Raw genomic sequence first — 22,094 nt, forward strand, 5'->3', positions numbered from 1 at the left:
AAGATTGGGAAGGTTTTAAGGAGTTGGAAGTTCAATATGAGCAAATTGTGTTAAGGTGGCTGATAATATGATAGGAAGCTGAAATTGCTAGAAGCCCAATGGGAAGTAAGGAAGTTAATATATTATGCTCTGCCCTGTTTAAACCAATCACCTCTAAGGATTTTAGTGTTTAAATTCTAGGATCCAGAATTTAGAAAGATCACTGGCAAGGTGGAGCATATACATCAAGGCATCTATGATGGAGCAGAGACTCATTTAAGAAACATTTAAGGAAAGTGGAACTTTTTAATCTGGAGGGGAAAGAAAAGAGAAGCAAACTGATAAGTTTCATCTAAGTTACTCCAGAAGACAAAATGGTCAGTTCAATATAAGAATTTCCTGACTGGTGTATCCAAAAAACAGAATCAGGTGGTTGAGAAGATTCTCCCATTATCAGGTACTCAAACAGTGTAGAAGACTACTGTGAGGGATATTGTAGATGTGGTTCCTTTAGGGAGTGGGTGATTAAAGGTCCCTTTTTAAGGTCTTTTCCAACTGAGATTTTAAAATTTTGATTTGGGTTCTAGTCCTAACTCCATTAACCTGAATTAATCTGACTACAGCCAATTTACTTAACCTTTGTAGGCTTGTTTTCTTATTTGCAAAATATATATTATATCTGTCCTATCTCAAAATTGGTACATTCTCAGCTTCTGTGGGATCCCAACCAAAATGAGAGTATCAAATTGATACACACATAGGCAAATGGAACAATTCCCCAGTGAAGTGAAGATACTGTCAAGAACAAGCAGAGACCCAGTTCCAGGAGGGCAATCTCTTCCCAACCCCATTCCCACCCTCACCCCCTTTAAGGAAACACAGACAAAGCATAGTTTGGCAATTTTTTTTTAAACTACAGTTACATACAGAAAATATCCAAACAGAACGCAGACCACAAAAGTAACATAATGAATCATTCCCAATAGCGTTAAAAACACTTTTCTCTTGCTTTTGTTTAAAAATTATTTTTGTAAATTTCTCATTTTAAGTGAATCAAAGGATGTAGTGCTTGTGGAAGGGGAAGACGGGAGAAGGGGGGAAGAAAGGAGAGAGGAGGGGAAGGGAGAGAGATGGATGGCTGAGCCCCTAATAAAACCTCAGCCCCAGCCTCCTCCCCCACCTCTGGAGTCACTGGAGTCCAGTACTAAGTACTTGCCTCCTAAAGATCCACCCTGCCCTTCCATCTGGATTTAAGGCCTCCAGAGTTTGCTCAGTCAGTTCTTATTCCCCTGCATCCACTCTGCCAACACTATCCCTGATCCCCGCCCCCCCCCCCCCCCATACCAATGGCTCTCTACTAGGCCCTCAGAAGAGAGCCACAAAAGACGACAAATGAAAAATCAGGTTAGGATACAAGGAGGACACATGATCCCGCAGACAAAGCATTAGTTTCTCTTCGTTTTAATTACTTTAATCTACATTCACTAGTTAAATAAATTACCCACAGTGAATACTGCAAGGAGGTTTGTGATCTGCCCGTCTCCCAACGGGGCACGAGACACTTGCTACAATCTTTCAAGATGCCCAGTTCAGAACCAGGCAGTAAGGCTCAGCTGCTGTGTATGAACATTATAGGGGCCATGGGGGCCTAGGGAAAGCAGAGGAAATAATGGGGAGTGAAAAAGGGGAGGGGTGGGAGCAGGGACTGTTTGGTGACTATGGGAGAAAGGCTATGTAAAAACATCATGATTTATTTACAATTCTCTTTTGGACCATCATCAACGGACAGGTGCGCGCACACACACACACACACACACACACACACACACACACACTCACACACATACCTTCCAATAGAAGGGGTCTTGGCTGTCTGGAGAGTAGAAAAATACTTCCTGTCACCAGTACCAGTTTGGCAAAGCATTTAAAAAACAAAACCAACAAGACAAATCTCCTGGAAATCACCAACTTTCCTACTAAGGTGACATCTTCCTGACTTTCTCACCCTGAGCTCACTCCCAACCTCAGTCCTCATCCTTTCCCCTCCTCCAGTTCAACCAAATCTAGGATCCTGCCAGCATCCTCAGGATGGTTCTAGGCAACATACTCAGAGTTCTCTGTGGAAAGGAAGGTTGTTCATGCGGGGGTGGGGGGGATGGAGGAGGGGGTGCAGCAAAGAACAAGGAACACTGGTCCCCCTCTTTATCACACACAGCAGGGCCTTCTGGAAGCTAAAACGCAGACACACACATACATACACAGAGATATTACACAAGGATACACACACACATACACACAGACCTATAGCTGTTCCCATGACAGGATATTACCAGACACCACAAAGCCCACCCTATTGAAGGTGGCAGGAGATAGTGATGCCCTTCATTATGCTATTGGGGATACCACCCTGTCCAGTCTAACTGGCCATCTCCCTTGCCCACTTGCTAGAATTCTGGTGGACTGTCAAGGCACATGGTAAGAAATACCTACAATGTAGAAGGTCAGGGATGGGGGCACCATTTATCACTTGGTTCATGTGATAAGATTCATTGGAACAGAATGGTAGTATAACATTTCTTAGTTCAATGAAGGGACCAAGTGAAGAGAACAACTTCACTCTCCCTCCATGAGAGCCACCCACATGACCCCTCTGACCACCTTCCCTTGACCCACTTTATCAGCTCCTGGTGCTGACAATGAAGATGTTGGGGTCCCCAGTTGGTTTCACCATCATTGTCCCACCTGTTACTCCCATGCACACACACATTAACAATACCGACAACAGCACTGAAGATCTGTCTAGTTATTACAAGAAAATCTGTTGTGTGTCCCCATTTTTTCTGAGACAGAGCTTCTTAATCCTCAAAAAACAGAGGACATAACAGCTCTCAAGAGAATCTGCCAAAATACCAAGAGAACAGATCTTTCTCCCATCAGGTATTTTGAAATACATTTAACAGTCAGAAAATATATGCCATTATGAGAGGCCAGTGCCTCATTCCTAGAGAGATACTATAGTGAGGCTATTCCTTTCCCTAGTCCCATCCATTACTAGTTCCCTACCCATTCACTACTCTCTTTCTGCCCCTCAGAAGATTTAGCCAAAAAGATGACCTAGTATAAAGTCTGACAAGAGTCAACCGTGAAAAGTCAACAAGAATTCACTAACATCCAGTGATGTGTATCTGTACTACACAGGAACTGAGTCAGTTATACCTGAAGAAGTCAGGGTAAAAGGAGGGGTAGAGACAACAATGAAGAACAGTGAAAGGACTATATGGCTGCTCCTCAACAAAGGATGGCTGCTCTCCATCTGGAAACCTGAACCAAGGATTGCCCTCCCCACTCTCTTTTAAGGTAAAACAGGTGGTCAATAGTCAACGGATAGCACTTCTCAGGATGTCAGCTTGTGAGAATGGCCTCCCCATCATTGACAACACACACACACACCCTCATCACGTATCCAAACACACCCACATACCCACCTTTATGCCACCTGAAATTAGCCCATTCGAATTAGCAGCTGGGTTAACACTGGATTTTACCTGAGTATCTGATGGTATAGGAGGACAATGCTAAAGGTTTAGGGAATTCCTTCTTTGTAGAAGGAAGGGAGGAGTGTGGTGGGGTGGGGGAGAGAGAGAGGTGTTATTGGCAAAATGAGAAACTTGCCTAAACAGAATTTTATACTTTAAAAGCTAAAAGCCCAGGCTTTCATGTACCCAGTGCATGTACCCTGGCCTTTAAGGAAGTGTTTTTAAAAATTCACTTGCAAATCTCTTCCCCTCAGCCTCAATTCCTCTGATATTTCTTAAGGGTAAGAAGTTGAGGTAGGGAGCACAGCCCCAGAAAAATTGTCTTCTCTCTGCCTTTCCTCAGCCCCATAGGATAAGCTCTGTCTAACCGACCTCTTCTGATTTTGTCCTGTATTTACAGTGGAAAGTCTATCACTTAGATGTCAATCATTCTTTCACAGCTAGTAGAAGCTCCTTTCACCTACCTATGCTTCCTCCTGGAGATGCTTGGAACTCAATGAAACCTTAATATTCATTATTACAAGTCCTATGGGGGACTGAGGATGCAGAAACAAGAGATCAAATTTCTTTCTTAATAGCAAAAGGGGGATGGGGAGAAGAGTAGGGAGAAGGGGCAGTTCAGGCGATTCTGGGGTGCTCAGGGTAGATTATTTTCCTTAGACAGGGCCCTAGAAAAGCCCTAACCCAGTTGGCAGCAAATACTGATCAATTTCATCATAGATGACCCAGGCACATTGCAGTAATTAAAGACGAATCTGAGCTAAAACATAATTAAGCCTGACAGTATTTGGAGTGTTTCACACAAGATTTCCATTAGCAAGAAGGGGGAAGGAAATTATATCTATGTTTGGGGGAAGGAGAGAAGGACCTTGGTGCTTAGTATAGCCTGACCATCATTCTTTGAGAAAGTCTGGGCTCTTGCTATGCAGCCTCCTAGCTTCATCATCTTCAAATCTAAGAAAGACCTGCTGCTTTTCCTCCATAGCCTCTGAACAGAATAAATGATCCTCAAGGTCAGCAGTTCTCAAGTGGCACCCCATAAGTTGGTGAAGTCCTATATCTAACTCTGTCTAATCCTTGGAAGGACTCAGACCAAAAGCAGAAAGCTGACTACAAGACCCCAATCTACAAAGATAGTACCACATCGCTCCAAAGGATCCATGCTCTGGTTAATTTGGTACCACCTTGGTCACTCCTCCTTACCAAATGGGTAAGTGGGATGGAATCTGGCTTACTTCTAAAAAGTACATGATGATGAAAGAGTAGGACTAGTTTAAAGTAGGATTTGAGAAGAGAGGAAAGAAGAAGAGGACTGAAGGAAATGTGGTTCTTTGGTATTTGATTAACAAAAAAGCTATAATGGGTAACATTCTTTCAGAGCAAGGGGTAGGGGGCAGGGGGAAGGAGAAAAAGTTGTTGGTATGCAGTCTCCAGGCAGCTTTCAGGGGGCACTGAGAGCAGGGACTGGGATCAGGAGAGTAGAAAGCAAAAAGAGGCTCTCCCCATACTTGCCCTTTCAACCTTCCACTTTACCATAGACCACAAAAAAGCTTTGTCAGGAAAATAATGTACCTCTCTCCTTTTATACCACCCCCTCCCCATACACCCATACACACACACACACACACACACACACACACACACACACACATACTCACTCACTCACTCACACCCATCTCTAGTAATAGCTAAAACCCACCTATGGGTCAACAAGACAATTTTTGGAAACCACTTATAAATCACCCTAGGGCTCACTCTAAAAGACTATGTTGCCTTTACCTCCTGAGGGTCACTGAGTCACTGACACACAAGCTTCACCAGTTTACCACTAGTCACAACGGGAGAAAATGTAACCATGCCAGACTGGGAAGAGATGACCTATATCCAGGAAAAACCCAAAGCAGAGAAGCCACAAGTATCGCAGTCTCATAGTGGATTTTACATGATGTATAATTGCATTGATCCAGTTATTCCATAGACACAGTACAGAACTATGTCCCAAAGTGGCCAATGTGATAGGGGTAAGCTGACCTTAGACACCCATCTACTAGTCACAATTCCATAGGACAGTTTCCCTCCACAACTAAGTCACATACTTCACTTTGCTAAACAGTGTTGAGCAAATATCCCTGTAGAACTCTTCACAGTTTGGTGAACGGCTATCCTGGGCCTGTCCACAAACATGCCAGAGACGTAATATATAAAATATATATATTCTTTCTCACACTGGAAAACTGTATAATTGCTAGAAGAGCCTGTAAAGAAGTTAATTTCTTTATTTTCTGGGAAGAGACAGAATTTCACCCTGCATTCCGAAAATGTCTGTTGAGCCCCAAAGGCATTGTCCTGTTTCAGTGAGAACTGCAGCCTGGGCTATATTTGGCAAGTGGGTAGGGACCAGAGTGGGAAGCAGGGTACGGAACATGAAAATACATTGTGGCCCATGGTATTCCTTTTTTTCATGATTTAACATAATAATACAAAAACGAATGAGAACTTCACTATTTTGAGTGTAGGTTTCTGGGGACCCTGAAAGAGCCGGAGTGAGGCTGGGAGAGGAGAGAAAGAGAGAAGCAAACAGCTTATTCCCATGTGCCATAAATATTAACCTGAAGATAATGCCCTGGGAACCCAGTCATCAAAAGCATGAGGATTCTGTGCTAGAAATTAGCAAAAACTCACCCCAGGGATCTAGGTTTAGAAGTCACATCATACTCCCATCAATCCTCAGTCTGAAATTAGCTCCCTTGACCCTTAAGCTGGTCTCTCCCAAAGGCCTCAGGATACCTTGGAGGGGGTGGGGGTAAGGGGAAGGGGAGAAGATGAGGAGGGCCCAGCTTCACACATCAGACAGCTTAAAACAGCCCTTCCATCTCTGTCTACTTCCCAGATACCTGAGAGGTGGATGGCATGGGATGGTGTATTCCTTACAGGAGGATTTTTCTCATTCCCCATCATCCAGCCCCTATCCCCAGAAACTTAGGGCTTCACCTTGTTAGGTTTTTCAAAGATACTGTAACATTCCCATTGGTCTTTCCTGTGGATAAGTAGATTAAAAAAAGGGAAAGGAAATTGGATAGCTTTCTTCCTTTTCCAATTCCCCATTTGACTGCATAAAATCAAAGAATATAGTATTCTCAAATGTTAAACCAGAGCTAGACTTCTCCACCCAAACAAAAGAAAAAAATAGGAAACAATGTTGCCTTTTTAATTTCAATCAAATATGCTGTCTAAAGTCAGCCAGGATCCCCTGAGCCCCCATGCATCAGGAAATTGTGCACTCAACCATGAACAAGCCAATGCTGCTCTGCCACAATGTAACAGAGTAACAGAGGATGACTCGCTGTTTTCCCACATGCTCCCTGGCAGATGAGGGTGATGCTGCAGAGGTCTCCACTGCTGTCTAGCTCCCCACTGACCTGGCCTTCGGGGGCAGCAGGGCAGGCTGTTGTTTGGGGAAGGCCCCAGCCCAGGGTATCTAGGAGAGGGGAAGAGAGAAGGCAGGCTGTGGCTGCTTACACTGTTGCATACGCATGCAGACTTTGTTCCAATTGGTTTGGGTTTTTTTTTTGTTTTTGTTTCCTCCCTCCTTTTTCTAAAATGATCCGATTATATTGTGAAATCACAACTGGTGCAGGCTGCCCAGACGAGGTAAGTACGGTTCAGTGGTGCTTTCTTTCTCCTTGAGCTTGCCAGCATGACCCCAGCCCTGCCTATTTCTGTATCTGGAATATAAAGAGCCGTAGGTTGATGTTCTTGGCGGCCAGCAGTTTGTTACACTCCACAGAGTCTATAATAGGGAGTGGCACATAGTCGGTCTCGTTGTTCTCATTGGTAAAGACAAAGTGATAGATGACAGGGTTGATTTTCACATCGTCATAGGGCCCCTTGAGGAGGAGGAAGGAGCACTCCATGGGGGAACTGATCTTGCTCTTCAGGATGAGCTGAAAGGAGAGGGTGCGCTTACAGGACAAGTTTGGGTTCCTCTCAGAGTCGTTCACCCGTGCCTTCAGGACCCAAGTCTGGCTCAGCACGATGAACCTTGGTGTCTCGTAGTAGAGGCGTGTGATGAAGTCATCAGTACGATATGGGCGGAACTGAACTTCTGCAATGGCACAGAGAGGGATGGGGAAGAAAGACCAGAAAGTTATTGAGGGCCATCAGCAGGGTGGACAACCAGCTCACATTACCTGGGGCTACCGTGTGGAGCCTTCCTCAGAACGGATGAAGACCGAAGGGGTCCAACCGCTCGAAGCTGGGTTAGTCTCAGGAAGAATGTGACTTACCGAGAAGAAACTCAATGCACTTTAATTTTTAAATGACAAGTTAACTACAGGAAGATTTTCAGATGCATAAGCTTTGGGGGGGAAATAAGATAAAATACAAACATGGTTAATTAAAATCAACTGAAGAGAGACAATAGGTTGCAAGAGGTAAACAGCAAACCACTCTGTGATATATACCAGGAGCTAAACAATGACATATCACATACCCCAAATAGTCATTTCTTAGCAGGTCCAATATATCCTATTAATTTTTATACTTTACTTGGGCTGCCATCTAGAAGTGTCCTGCAATTATAAAGTTTTGAGCAAAAATTCTTCTGATCTACAGGGCCCTGATAGACACTGGGTAGGTGGGTGGGGAGCTCCTAGAATTGGCAACTGGCACCAAATTATAACTTTGGGAGACTACCTCATGGTGTGTGTGCCCACACTGGAGTAGGGGCGGAGAACAAGCAGAACACACAGACAGGATACAGTTCTGAGAACAATGTGCATTTTATTTGGATTTGGATACACAGCCGTCAACAAGGTAAGGCACAGACTTGGCATCGCCGCAGAGCAAACCAGAGGGCAGGGCAAGGGAAATACAGACTGTCCGTTTTGAGGAGGGTACAGAGAATGCCAGATGAGATACATGTATAGGTTATGTATAAAGAAAACAATACATTGGGCTGAGCTGCTCTGGGCTCAGATTTGCAAAGAGGCTAGTAAATCAAATACAACTAACCAAACCTTTCCAGACATAGTCCTCTTGGCTCAGTCCAGGAAACCCTTGGCCGGCCAGGTCCACCAGAGGGCATAGCCAATGTTCTCAAGCTATCACTCTGGATCAAGCAGATAGTTTCCATGTGTTGTCTTTACTTTACAAACCAAGAAATCTCAAAGCACAGCTACATATACAGCCTTATTGTGCAATTCATACAGAGATACATATTTTCCAACATTTTCTATGAGAGAATTGAGCAAGCACAACATATCTGTGTAGTAAGGTTGACCAGTTATTTCAAGCTACACACAATTTATGGTATTAGCCTAGGACCAACATCATCATTTTCCTGGAATCAATCATAACCCAAATGCTTCTCTGGCATCTGTCTCGTCACAAAGTGTATACCGCCAAAGGGGGCAGGAGAGCGGTCCTAATCTGGCCTCCAGTCCCACAGACTGCATAGGATATGGTCAACAGTCCTGGCTCATTTCCACCCCTCAATTCCCAAAAGATGGCTAGTGATGGAGAACATGGTCCTTAACTGGAGATTCCACCACAGAGCACAGCCCAAGTCAGCCCCCAGCATCTTGGGAAACAAGTCTCTTCTCTCAAGTGCATCCCTGCACTTGGTGCCAAGACAAGGACTCCTGTGTGAGGCCAGAGCTCTTGGGATTCCCACAATGACCCCAGCATGTTCAAACCCCGTGTAGTATGTGGCATTGTTGCCTGTTAAAAGTCCCACACTTAAGCCAAAGATCCAACGAGATCCAGCCAGCTAGCATTTAACAGCTCTGTCTGTTACCGTTCTGTCTCAGCAGCACCTAGGACAGATGAACTGTGTTTTCACAGCTAAGTTTGGTGTTTGAATCTTCTAAAAGGGAGACATTCTTTGACAGCTTTATACAATGCATTGCTGATTAATTGCCCGAGAACAAGGATGCCCTGCTGTTCTTCTCCGGAGGGCAAGAGACTTCAGGGGCCCCAAGGAACTTCTCATCTCAGCCCCAAGGGTCAGTCATTTCTGAGTAACAAAAAATTAGGTGCCCTATCCCATCTCAACTCAGACCCACCCACACATTTTTTAGTTCAGATCCACATTATCTAACCTAATACACTGACCAGAGAGATCTACAGGAGTTGTTAAAGATTATCAATGAGACAGGCAACAGCCAACTTACCTGGGTCAACAACATATCCTTGTCTGTCCAGGATAAGGCATGTGGGATAATGATTTCTGCCAATTCCTTTTAATCACTCTTCCCCAATCCTCCCATCACCCCACACCCCAAGGCTTTTGCCCCTTAATTCTCTTCCCTTGGGGTTAATCAAAACTTAAGCCAGAGTTCCTAGGTACCTAAGGAAGGAGAAAAAAGGCCTGTGGTTGGGCTACCTGAAGATGAACCTTGCTATGGTTCCTCCCTAACTTTTCAACATCAGGGAGAAAACTCACATGAGATGAATTTAGAAGAGACCTATCACATACTTCCCCCTCCCCGGGCCAGGCTGCAGCAAGGAGAGGACTTGTACACCCACTTATGTCAGGGGATTCTCTTGAAGCACAGGATCCTAGCCAGGAAGGCAGACAAGGAGTGTCTGTCAGTAAGCACACTGTCAGATGTCACTTTGACTCTCAAGAAGACCACAGCACACCACAGGTAAGCCCAGCCCAGCACACATAAATCCTGCTCTCCGAGGAACCTGAGCAGTTCTAGCATTTCTCTGTCACCCTGGAATACACATGTCTCTATTCACCCCTCCTCCCCTACATGCCATTCTATCCAATGCTTCTAGACTATCCCTCTATATACACTTTAAGTTCCCATTCTTCATTGAGAAGAGAGGAAATACATACAGCTGAACTACATTCCTGTGTCAGAATGGACTACACATGTACACATAGTACAATGACTGGAGAGTCATTGTGCAGCTTTTTATGAAAAGAAGGGCCATGGGTTAAATATATGACAAAATATACTTAAGGAAATGTTCGGAGGAAAAGGAGTTCCCAGGGCCCTTCACAGCCTCTCAGATGATTACCTGTGTAGCCGATCTTCTCAAAGCTGAGCAGGCTGAAGATGCTGTTATATAGCTGCATCTCTTTCTTGTGGGTTTGGTCCATCTCATCCAAAATCTCCATTAGCTCATTGCCAGTCTTGGTGGGATGTGTGCACTCTGCTTCATGCACAGTCAGCTCGTGGAAGGGGCCCTGCCACGGGCAACCGATGCGTTTGTATTTGCACTGCGTGACCCTGCCAGAAAGATGACACACATGCACATGTGCATCACTGGAGACTCTGGACATAAAAACATGCACATAGAGGGCATAACCAAAGACCTTGCAGGCCCTAGGTCAGAGCGCAGGACCCTGCCCTACCTCAGCAGTGCCACCTGGGACCCATGGGCATGTACCATGAAGAATCCTGAATTTGTGTTGCCCTAGGCAAGTCAGCACCAGCCTCACACCCTGTAGTCTTGGTACTACAGTTTAGTCAAGGTAGAACCCTAGATTCATAACACACACAAATGATGCCCTGTTTTTCCTATATCTTTCTATCTTCATGTACTACTACAGCATCACACAAACATACTATGCCAGTATTACTTCACTTTTGTACTCCAGATGGTAATGAAGGTTCTTCTGATTTAGACAAACTATCTACCACTATCTGAAACCTCAAATTCTATTCAATTCAACAAGTGATTTAAGTCATAATACGTGCACAGCCCTATGCCTCCCAATCACTGTTCCCAGTAAAACAGTCCTTGAAGGCAATGAGGAATTTTGCTGCTAATGAACTAGGCCAAGAGGTGCCAGAAGCCTTGTAACTCGGGGAATAAGTGTCCCATCTAGGAAACTCCTGGTATAATACAAGCCCAAGCCCTAAATGATCTCTAACCCTGGCTAGGACTGGGCCCTCTTTTCTACAGGAAAATTGACAGACCACACCATACTAACAGGTTTAAAACTAAGGGCCTGGAACTGTTAAATTAGATCAGGGAAGGGGGAAGAAGGAAACATGAGGAGAAGTCAAACCAGATCATCAGGACCATGAACCCAATACAATGAAATTGGGCTTCTCTCCAAGGTGCTTTAGGCTGAGAAAGACCCTGGCCTGGATGTACTGGTCAGAACTGCCCCAGGAAAGACCCACATCCCTAAGATCAAACAGGAATCAAACTGGTTTGGAGAAGGGATAAGGATGAGTAGGGTAGCAAAAGAGGAGCATTTTCATTCAGCCAGTAGGGCACTCATGATTTCCCAAATTCTATTTGTCAGTTATATTGTTGAAAAGAGACCAAGCGAGGCCATCAAAAAGGGCATATGAGTTGGCCTTGAAAACAGGCTTTTTTTTACATGTGACTTGCAAGAACACTTCAGCTAAAGCCCATAAGTGTTTTCTTAACTTCTGATCAACAAAAGGTAATAACAGATTTTGTGACAAGCTAGCTAACTGTCTAATCAGTGTACAGTCAGTCACAATTTGACTTCTGCTTTGCAGAAGGGGATCAGCAACAGCCACCCCAGAATCATAATCTCATATAATCAGAGAAGCCTCGATTTCTTGCCAGTTTCAGGATGCCCTAGATCCTGGGAAACTCTCCTTTCCTAGCCCACCACAAGGCTAGGTTTGATTCACAAGTGGAGCCTTTGGGCCACTTCTCTATTGGGAGTCTTCTTCCTCCAAGGGAAAGATAAGACAGGAGACTCGAGCAGGAAGTATCAAGAATACAAAAGGACACCCAGAGGATAATTCAATAACTGAAAACTAAAGCTTAGTCTAATGATCAAGGGCTTGCTTAGCAGAGGTCAGACATAGCAGGATAAAGAAAATGGGGAGATGAAATAAAACTTATTTCAGCTACGACACAAGAAAGGGCTGGGACAAGTATAGCTATAAGACTGTTCTACCAATTTCTGATTTGGGTTACTTTCAAAACCTTCACTTTGAAGGTAGGATTTACGATTTCCAGGCAGCCACCCTCAGAAGGTTCACTGAATCATTAAGCTTCTTCTGGAGTTCCTAAATTTCTCTGGGAAGCTCAAACTGCAACAATTTTTATTCTGCTTCTAGGACTTAAATTTTGATTAAAGAATTAAGATTTAGCTACAGATCCCAGGCCTATCTCGTCCCCAGAGCAGGATCCAAAGATGCTGGCTCCTATCTGTTTCCTCAAAAACCTTGCTCCTTTCAGAAATGTCATTCTGAGACCATTAAGTCAAAAGGCCATGGGGAGAGCAAGGAATTAAAATCATTCACATTTTTCATCAACTGGAAGATAACCAAGCTTTCCCTACCTTTCTCTTTTTACCTAATGCTAACCATGGCACAATGGCTCCAGGGAGGCCAGGCTGATTTCCAGCGGAGAAGATCTATGTTGAGACCAAAACCCAGACAAGGGGACCTGATCAGGTTCTGTCCATTCATATAACCCTCTCAGGAGACCTCAAATTCCTCCCTCACCTGGGGAAAAAAAACCATACACACAAAAAATACCAATGTAATCAAGTAACTGGGGGAACTGAAGCCAAATATCTCAAAGCAGTCAGAACTCAAGAAGGATGAATGTCAGCAGGAATCCAGCAAGATTTGTGTCATGCCATTTGGGTGAAGTGCAGTAGCCTCTTCTCCAGTCTGAGACTGGCTCGGCTAATAATGGATGAGCAGCACATGATCTTAAATCTCTCTTTCTACTCAATCTCTAGCATCATATCTTAAGGAGCACTACAGGAAATTAAGCCAGCCCTGGATACTAAGCCAATGGCACTTAATCCAAGATACATGGACTCCATTTTTTCCTGACAAGACAAGAATTTGGTGCCATTACACAAAGGTTCCCCAACTAGCACCCACTCAGAAAAAGTGCCCTCATGAGTGCAAGAATGAATGTAGGAAGATCAGGGTTCATGTTTCCCAAAGGACTATATCAATCACTGGGAAGAATTTTGGGCAGATCTAGGCCTTTTGGGAATGCTTTGCTTGGTTAAATCAGGTCTGGTCTATTACTCCAGGAAGACAATGCTAATGAGGGGTCTTATGTGAAGAAGTCTCTCTTCAATTCCAGGTAGAAAAGGCAATTCTCATTATCTCAAACTCACTGCCAACCCTCCCACCTGGGAAGGCAAGTTGACCAATGGCTGGACTCCTAAAGTGACTTAATTAATGGACTCTTGGCTTTCAGGGCCCAGGACTCTAGTTCCCTCACCACTGCTATAAGACCAACTACCAGACTTCAGAGCCACGCTTGTCCAAATAGCATCACCTATCTTAAATAAAAACCAAGAAAACCTAGCAACATTAAGCAGAGATCAAGTTAGACTCCCTAGGAGAACAACAGGGCCTAAGCCCAAGGGTGAGAAGCCTGCCCTATGAGGCTCTTTCCTGGAGATATGGAGGAAAAGAAATAAAGGCCTGCATCCTAGCTTTCACAGGGTGCTCAGTCAACATTGCCAGAGTTCACCACTGCAGAGGAACAACAAAAATAATTCTAACACCTTAAGGTTACAAAGTCTTTCTTAGAATAGCTCTAGGAAGTGGAGAGTGTGAGTTCATCTCCATTTTATAGGTAAAAAGACTGATGATCTGAAGTAGAGTGACTTTCCCAAGGTCAGACAGCTAATAAGTGGCAAAGTCAGGGAACTAAGTGAGAGAGCCCCTCTCCAACAGGGCTGTAACTTCCTGAGAAGGGGAAGGAAGGTAGGTAGGTAGGGGCGGAGAGCAGCCACTGGGGGCGCTTTACCTGTCCTGGCACTCCTCTTTCTGATGCCTCTCCAGGAGGGAGCGGGGGAACTGGCGCATGCAGAAGCCGCACTCTGACGGCAGCTCACTCACTGCTTTTTCCACAGCCAGGTTTCGGCAGCAGAGGCTCTTACTGATCTCACAACGACAATTGGGGCATGTGGCCTGTTCCTCCTTCAGCCGGGCATCTGCTAGTAGGTGGATAAAACAGCCAGCGCACATCAAGTGACCATTAGTACACTGTGAAGAAGGAAAGGGAAATGGAGCTTCATAGACCTGGTGGGTATCCATACACAAATGCATGCGCGCACGCGCTTCCTCCAACTCCTCCCGCGAAGCCCCAATGTGTGCACAAGAACCAACACAGTACAAAACCAGCATCATGGCCTGCTTCAGGCTGGTGTGGGCTCAGGGGGCACTATTGTGAATAGGGCAGTCTTCAAAGACAGGTACAAAATGATTGTCTTCACTCAGTAAAGGAACTCCAGAGGATGTTTACTTCCTCTTAGGCTATCGGCCAGCAATTAAGGAAGCAGCCATCAGGGAAGAGGCCTTGGTTCCCAGGAATAAATGGGCAGGCTTCAGGAGATTGACATGGCTTCTTTATTAACTTTCTCCAAAACAAAAATAGTATTATTCTTTAGTAAAGCAGAGATTCCTTTTAACCATTAGGTACGTCTCAACTTGATTCCCTTGTTAGAATGTAAACTCCTTGATAGGGATTGTTTCAGTCTTACTATTTGTATTTGTGTCTGCTGTATGTCAGGCAGCTAGCACAGTTCCTGACATAGAGTAGGCACTTACGTACTGGCTAAGCTTTACACAAAAGGCAGACCATCTCCCCACAAGAAGCCCCTTTCTTTAGCCATTTGATCCCTCAAAAGAGGTTCTAACCATACCATTCTCAAGGAAGATTCCCTCAACAAGGTCAACAAACTCTGCTAACCCACCTTGGGTCAAATGACACAATTTGAGATGCAGAAAAGACTTAGTCTAACTCATAACTGAAAAAATATCCTCTTTACAATATAACCAACAAATAGTCATCATCCAGTCTTTGCTTTAGGGTAAGGAGGAACCTATCATCCCCTGAACTAGCCTCTTCTACTTCGAGAAAGTTCTAAACATTAGGAAGCTTTTCCCTATGTCAAAAGCCAAAGTCTGCTTCTTTGTAATTTCTATCTATTGCTACTGCTTTTGTCCTCTGGAGTTCTGTAATAGAAATATAACCCTTCTTCCCCACAAGAGGCCTTTGAAGACTTAAAGACAATTACCATGTCACCTGAGTCTATTCTTCTTCAAATTAAGCATCTCCAGTTTCTTCAACTGATCCTCATATAATACTCACTAGCTGTTAGGCCATAGGCAAGTAACTTAGTCTCTCAGTGTCTCAATTTCCTTATCTATAAAATGGAGATAATCATGCCCACACAACACCCAGCTTATAAGGCTGTTGTGAGGAAAATTCTTTGGAAACTTAAGAATTACTAAATTAATGTGAGTTACTATTATTAAACAACAGAGTATAATATCCCTGAAGATAAACAGCTTCAGAAGGAAACTGATTAGCAGTGTTAAGTACTTCAGTGGTAAGTCTTAAGAACTCTTAAAAAAAAAGTCTCATATTTGGTGGTCATGGCCTTAGTGATTTCTAAGAAAGTAATTCCAAAAGAGCAACTGGGATAGAAATATGTTGCTAAGTTGTGGAGTATATGATATTCTATTCCTGAGCTAGATTATTCTAAAAGTACTGTATAGGGCTTTTTACTACTCAAAGGGCATTTTGTGATAGTTTTATAAAAAGACAACTCATAACACATGAAAGGCATTTCACTAGACCTCAGTCTAATGTACACATGAGCTAAACAACGAAGACTAAAAAGTAAACCACAAGTTGGCTACCAAGCCTGCATTTTTAGGTGCAATTCACATAGAAGAAATTTAGTTTTTTTCTCCAACAATGTTTCCACCCCCACTCCTCCTTTCCTTTTGTTTCCCCAATAACAGGCATCATATGGAAGGAAGGATCTCCACAACATCCCTTCAACTCAACAGAACAGCTTGGCTCACTGGGATCTGTAACTAATCTAAAGGTTCCAGTTTCCTCAGCAGGAAAAGCTGACTGGTTGATAACTTCTCTCCTGAGCAACTTTCTACTGTCTTACTATTAGCCAGAAAACTTGTTAGGCAGCTGAGGAAACCTGAAATGGTTCAGTGACAGCCAACAGATGGGAAATAGCAAAAGCCAGCTAAGGTGCAGTTACAGTCCAAATTAACCTGACTTTTAAAGCCCAAATGACTATAGAGGTTTTATTTTGTTTTCACTTATGTAGTATAATGCTCCCTTTAAGTGTGATAGGTTCACTCACATCCCCCCCCCCCCCAAAACCCCCAAACAAATAAAAACCAAAAAACCAGTCCTACTTTGTGAACAACCAAAAACAAATTCCTTCTAATATCTGGTTCCTTCTAGAGCAGGCCTGCATAGAGAAGTATTACTGGGCCAGAGAATGTCAGTAAAAGAACTCCCCATCCATTTCCAAAGGACTCATGATGCAAAATGTCATCTACATCCAGAAAAAGAACTACAGAGTCAGAATGCAGAATGAAACAAACTATTTTCGCTTTTGTTAAGTTTTGGTTTTTTTCCTCATGGTTTCTCCCATTCATTTTAATTCTTCTATGTAACATAGTTATGAAAATGTGTTTAATTAAGAATGTATGCATAGAACCCATATGAGATTGCCCTCTTGGGGAAGAAGGGGGACAAAATTTAAAACTTATGAGAATGACTGTTGAAAAGGGAAAACAAATTAATTATTAAAAAAAAAGAACTCCCCATCAAGAGTTACATAGTCCTAATAAAACACACAACTAAACACCTTAGAAAGTGAGAGGTCCCTGGCTGGAGAACAGAAAGGTACCTGAGATCTGGCCCAGGTAAAGTAGGCTATCAATTCTTTCACTTTTCTTTTTGCACTTGGACACTTGGACACTGACACTTGGACAGACCCACCTAAACTATACAGGTTTCCACTTCTCTTGCAGAAAACTCCTCCTAGGTCCTAGGACATTCTTTTTGCTTCCATCTTGAATTATGGGGATATATACCATCCCATTCCTTCCATGTCCTCATTTCTTAAAAGAGCCTTTTGCTAGCTCACAATACACACTAGGAAACACATCTGTCAGTGGAAAATGCTTCGGTTACCTTATATTATTTAACTGTGCAACAGAGGTATAGTGTTAGTGGTAGATGAGAAGAAATGTAGAGGGGTAGGGGTCCCCACACAAGATTCAGAGACCATGTAGTTAAGGCCAAAAAGGGCTGAGAGGTGCCTAAAAGTTACAAGTCAAGGTAGATGGCATAGTGTGTCCTCTGGTGTAAATCTCCACCCACTAAATTGGAGGACAATGGTATTATTCCCTTATGCACTACTAGCTGTAAGAATGATAGAACAGGAACCCATTATGGGAAAGGAGGTAGTAAAAACATTAGTACATAGGTAAAGGACTTCCATTCCAAGATTTTTGCTTGACTTGAAAATCTTTCTTATCAACTTGAGCTGATTTGAAAATACTATCACAAAATATCTCCAAAGTATTTTTGAATTCCAGGAAGAATCACTACCTTTGGACCTTCCAATGGGATAGTAGTATATATTTGCTTTCCATGAAGATTTGCTACTAATATTAACCACACAACAAAAATTACTGGCTGCTAGTTTTTATATAGAAGGGTATGAAAACAAATGAAATTACAGGACACACAGGGAGTAGTAAAGCTCATGCAAATGTGCAAACATTCTTCATACCTGCCAAACTGATATTCCTAAAGCACAGTTTGGGCCAAACCACTGCTGCTCAAGAAGCTGCAGTGACTCCCAAGTGCTTTTAGAATAAAATACAAACCCCTCTATTTGAAATTTAAAGCCCTTCACTATCTGGTTTCAGTCCATCTTTCTAAACTGATTATTATGTTAACACCCTTAGTTATGCTAAGTTCCAGAAAAAATGGCCCACTTGTTCCCTATAACTAACATTCCATCTTTCATGTGAGATATTCTCTGTTCTTATCTCCACCAACTGAAGAGCCACTTCCTTCAAAAGACCTTTACTGATTCCATTTATTAGTTTCCCTCCCTCCTACACCGAGTCACAAGTTAATTCTTGTATAAAAATCTACATTTACTTATTTATGCTGCAACAGCCTTATAGAAAGTAAGCTCCTTGAGGACAGGATCTGTATTTTTACACACAATGCTTTTCACACCGTAGACAATGAATGCATGTTATTATAGATGTCATCAAAGACTCTTACTTTTCATAAAGGAAGGGTGTTTAATTACTAGACCTGATTCTCCTTGAATGTTTGAGGTTCATATCTATAAGTACTTAAAAGGATGGGGCACTACCTTTCATGGATTTGGACAGTCTGTGCTTTCTGGAGTCTGAATTCCACTCCCAAACTTGGTAACAATATCTGCACTTCCTCAGACTGGCTCATCTTTGATCTGTAAAGGAGCTTGGTGAAGAAATGAATTGCTCTGGCCCCTTTTAATAAGTTTTCTTGATTTTCATTTGTGTAGCTCTCATCACCTCCCAGCTCTGCCGAAAGCTGGGCCATTCTTGGATCTGTTGCTCTCTGGCACTCTGACCAGCTACAGGCCAAGAAGCTCCTGAAATCTTAGCTGGAAAAGAACTTACAATTCATCTAGATTCTTATTCCTCAACTGGCAATTGTGGCTTCAATTCAAATACTACCTACCAGGTACTGTACTGGACAGCAGGGAAAAAAAAACAAAAATGAAACCAACCCTGACCACAAGAAAGTTTTCGAGACTGTTTGGACTACATGTGACCCTGGGCTAGTCAGTCACTTATATTCTCAGTGAGGGCTCAGGACAGCTGCACATCTGTACTGGCAGATGGAGTACCTCACCAGCAACTCTCCCCAAGATTATATCACAGGTCAGCTTTTCCATGCCTTGCTTCAACCCCATATATAAGGCGAGGGCAAAGTGATCCTTATGCTGAACAAGCTTACTTTTTATTGGAGAAGTGACTAAATGTGGTGGGGAGGGGTGCTGGAAAGAAGAGCTGATATTGACTCCAAGGTTCTGAATCTAGGGAACTGGAAAAATGGTGGTGCCCTCGACAGAAATAGAGAAGTTGGGGAGAAGGTAAGAAGTTGCTTTGGACATTTTGAATTTGAGATGCCTATGGGACAATCCAAATAGAGATCAATCAATCAATCAATAAACATTTATTAAGCAGAATAGCTATCCAGGAAGCCATTGGAGTTATAGTACAGGAGCTTAGGATAAAGTTAAGGGCTGGGATTTGGGAGTCATTAGTATAGAGATGATAGCAAAATTCATAAAAACTGATGACCAAGTGATAGCTGAATCTAGAGGAGTTGATGAGATCACCCAGCGGGTTTCAAATACAGCCATAGAGTACATCACACATGGGAGCAGGACAAGGTTGATGAGCCCAAAAAGGAGATGCTGAAGTTCTGACAAGTAGGAAGAGAAACAAGGATGAAAACAAGCATTTATTAGGCACCTATTATGTATCAGGCATTGAACTAGAGCTTTGCAAATATCTCATTTGACCCTCACAGCCATCCTGGAAGGCAGATTCTGTTATGATCCCTATTTTACAGTTGACTTGCCCAGGGTAACATGGCTAGTGTCTATTGCCATACTGAAACTCAGATCTACCTTACTCTAGTCACTAGCTGCTTAAGTGAGAACCACAGCGGAACAGTGTAAAAAAACAAAAACAAAAACAAACCTGGGGAAGAGAGAGTCTCCAGAAAGTGGGTATGGTCAACAATGCTAAAAGCTTCAGAGAAGTCAAGAGGTATGAGAGCTGAGAAAGTGGTGGATTTAACAATAATAAAGAGCTCATTAGTAACCTGGAAGAGAGTGGTTAAGTGGTGGTGATCATAAGTCAAATTACAAGTAGGTAAGAAATTGAAGGCAAATGAATACTGACAGCTTTTTCTAGAAACTTGGCTGTGAAAGGAGGAGAGATACAGGAAGGACAGTAAGGTCAAATAAAAGTTGATTTATTTTAAGGATAGGGAAGATTTGAAAATATCTATAGGTAGCAAGTAATGTAGTACAAAAGAAGAGAATGGAAATTAGGAAGAAAGAAGCAAGTAGGGGATAGCAACAAAATGGCAAGTACAGGACACTGCCAGGAAATTAGGACACCTTATCTTCTGAGTCTGGAGCAAAGGAAAACACTGGGGATGTTGCTAAGATTGTTTCAAGTATGAAATTGTGGAAGAAAAAAAGCTCTTGGCAGAAGGTCTTGATTTTTTCCTGTAAAGTATGAGATAAGGTGCTCTGTTTGGGATGGGGTGGGGGTGAGGGAAACATGGAGGCTTAAAAGAAGGTTTGGAACAGCCCCAGAAATACAGTCCATTAGGGTGTAACTATGAAGATCCAGTTAAGATTGGATAACAAATCTGTAGCAGATCTAGTCAGTACAGTTGTGTGATTTCTCCCAGAAGTAGAAAAGGTAAAAAAATGGTAGCAGTAATCTAAGGTTAGAGTCTAGAAAAGGATGAAATGGTCCATGAGGCAAAAATGCAAGGATTGGGCAATGTGAAGTTGAACTGGTTAAGTAAAGGGTTGAGATTTTAAAGGGAAGTGATGCCAAAGTAAGGGTGGTAGCCTGGGAATGCAGGAGGGGAAGACTGACAGGAAATTGCCACAGAATGAGCACAGATAGTCTGAAGAACAAGGGGTTTGGGGTCTGATAATAAGCATTTTAGAGCTGTGGACTGTGGAGGATGAATGCCTGCCTGTAAGTGATAGGATCAAGGATATGGTCATACCTTGGGTTGGCAAGAGTGAAAATACAAATCACCAGAAACTGAGGAGGGATAAACTGGTTTAAGGAAGCAAGAACATTTGAGGGGACCACAACATGGAAGTTAAAGTCACCAAGCATAAAGGTGGGGTTTGAGGTATAAGAGAAAATCCTGACATAAATACCAAACTCTGAGAAAGAAGGGGAAGAGAGAAGAAAACAAGAATTTAAGTGCTTACCATGTGCCAGGCATTATGCCAAGCACTTTACAAGTAGCTCATTTGGGAAAGATGGGACAATGATATGGGAACCAACAGATAAGAACCACTAGGATCTGGAGAGGTAACATTTAGATCAAATGGACCTCAAAGGAGAGGTAGATGAATAAAAGTGGTAGGGAGAGATCCTAAAGGGCTTAGAAGTGTGTAAAAAGCAAAAAACATGCCTAATCTCCTAGCCTCATATGTGTACAATGAGAATACGCTATGTCCAAGAGGAATGCCAGACTTCTGTGACTGTAAGGAGACAGAAGAGATAAGAGAGTAAGGATTCTCATGAGGGGTGGTTTAGTAATAATATGAAAAGAAAATCACTTATGCTCTAGTCACCTCCAATAAAACTAAAGTTTTAAAAAAAATTTATGACTGCTTTTATTGAGAGTAATGCATAGCTTATTTTTATTCAAGCACTGAATTATGCTTTTGCTTAAAAGTTCTGTTCCCAAAGTGTACAGGAGAGGGTAAAAACATCCCTTCTCTGCCTTTCTGTGACACATGAAAGCAAAGTACAACGTTCATCTACTGTGCTCCAATGGCATTCTCCACAAAACCATCTCCAATGTGTGGAACAATAAAAAAAAAAAAGTCTCAGGTGAAAAAGAAAGATATCTGTAAGTAAGGTGTATTTTAGTGTGTGTAGAGCGAATTTTTGTTATTATTTCTTAAAGCTTAGCTGCCAATACGCCTTCTTTATCTGTTGCCCTGTTAAGCAGGTGGGCACTAGTCAGTGAATGGGGAAC

At 42.8% G+C, this 22,094-nt stretch overlaps 1 protein-coding gene across 5 annotated transcripts in view; it reads right to left on the reverse strand.

The window, feature by feature from the left end:
• Nucleotides 1-869: 869 nt before the first annotated feature.
• The window catches only part of ZFTRAF1 (zinc finger TRAF-type containing 1), a 46,554-nt gene continuing 25,329 nt past the window's right edge, over nt 870-22,094 (reverse strand). For 2 of the 5 annotated variants that reach the window (XM_072602735.1, XM_072602740.1), the window contains exons 2-4: nt 14,250-14,488; nt 10,548-10,759; nt 870-7,620 (exon numbers count right to left, since the gene is read on the reverse strand). In XM_072602735.1, coding sequence (XP_072458836.1) covers nt 7,229-7,620; nt 10,548-10,759; nt 14,250-14,488 — 843 coding nt within the window. In that variant the 3' untranslated portion in view covers nt 870-7,228. Of the gene's footprint in view, nt 7,621-8,277; nt 10,077-10,547; nt 10,760-14,249; nt 14,489-22,094 lie in introns of those variants that run through there. The other 3 variants (XM_072602737.1, XM_072602736.1, XM_072602738.1) reach the window with 3 other exon arrangements.

This window comes from Notamacropus eugenii, chromosome 4, assembly GCF_028372415.1.
Source record: "Notamacropus eugenii isolate mMacEug1 chromosome 4, mMacEug1.pri_v2, whole genome shotgun sequence".
Classification (NCBI taxonomy): domain Eukaryota; kingdom Metazoa; phylum Chordata; class Mammalia; order Diprotodontia; family Macropodidae; genus Notamacropus; species Notamacropus eugenii.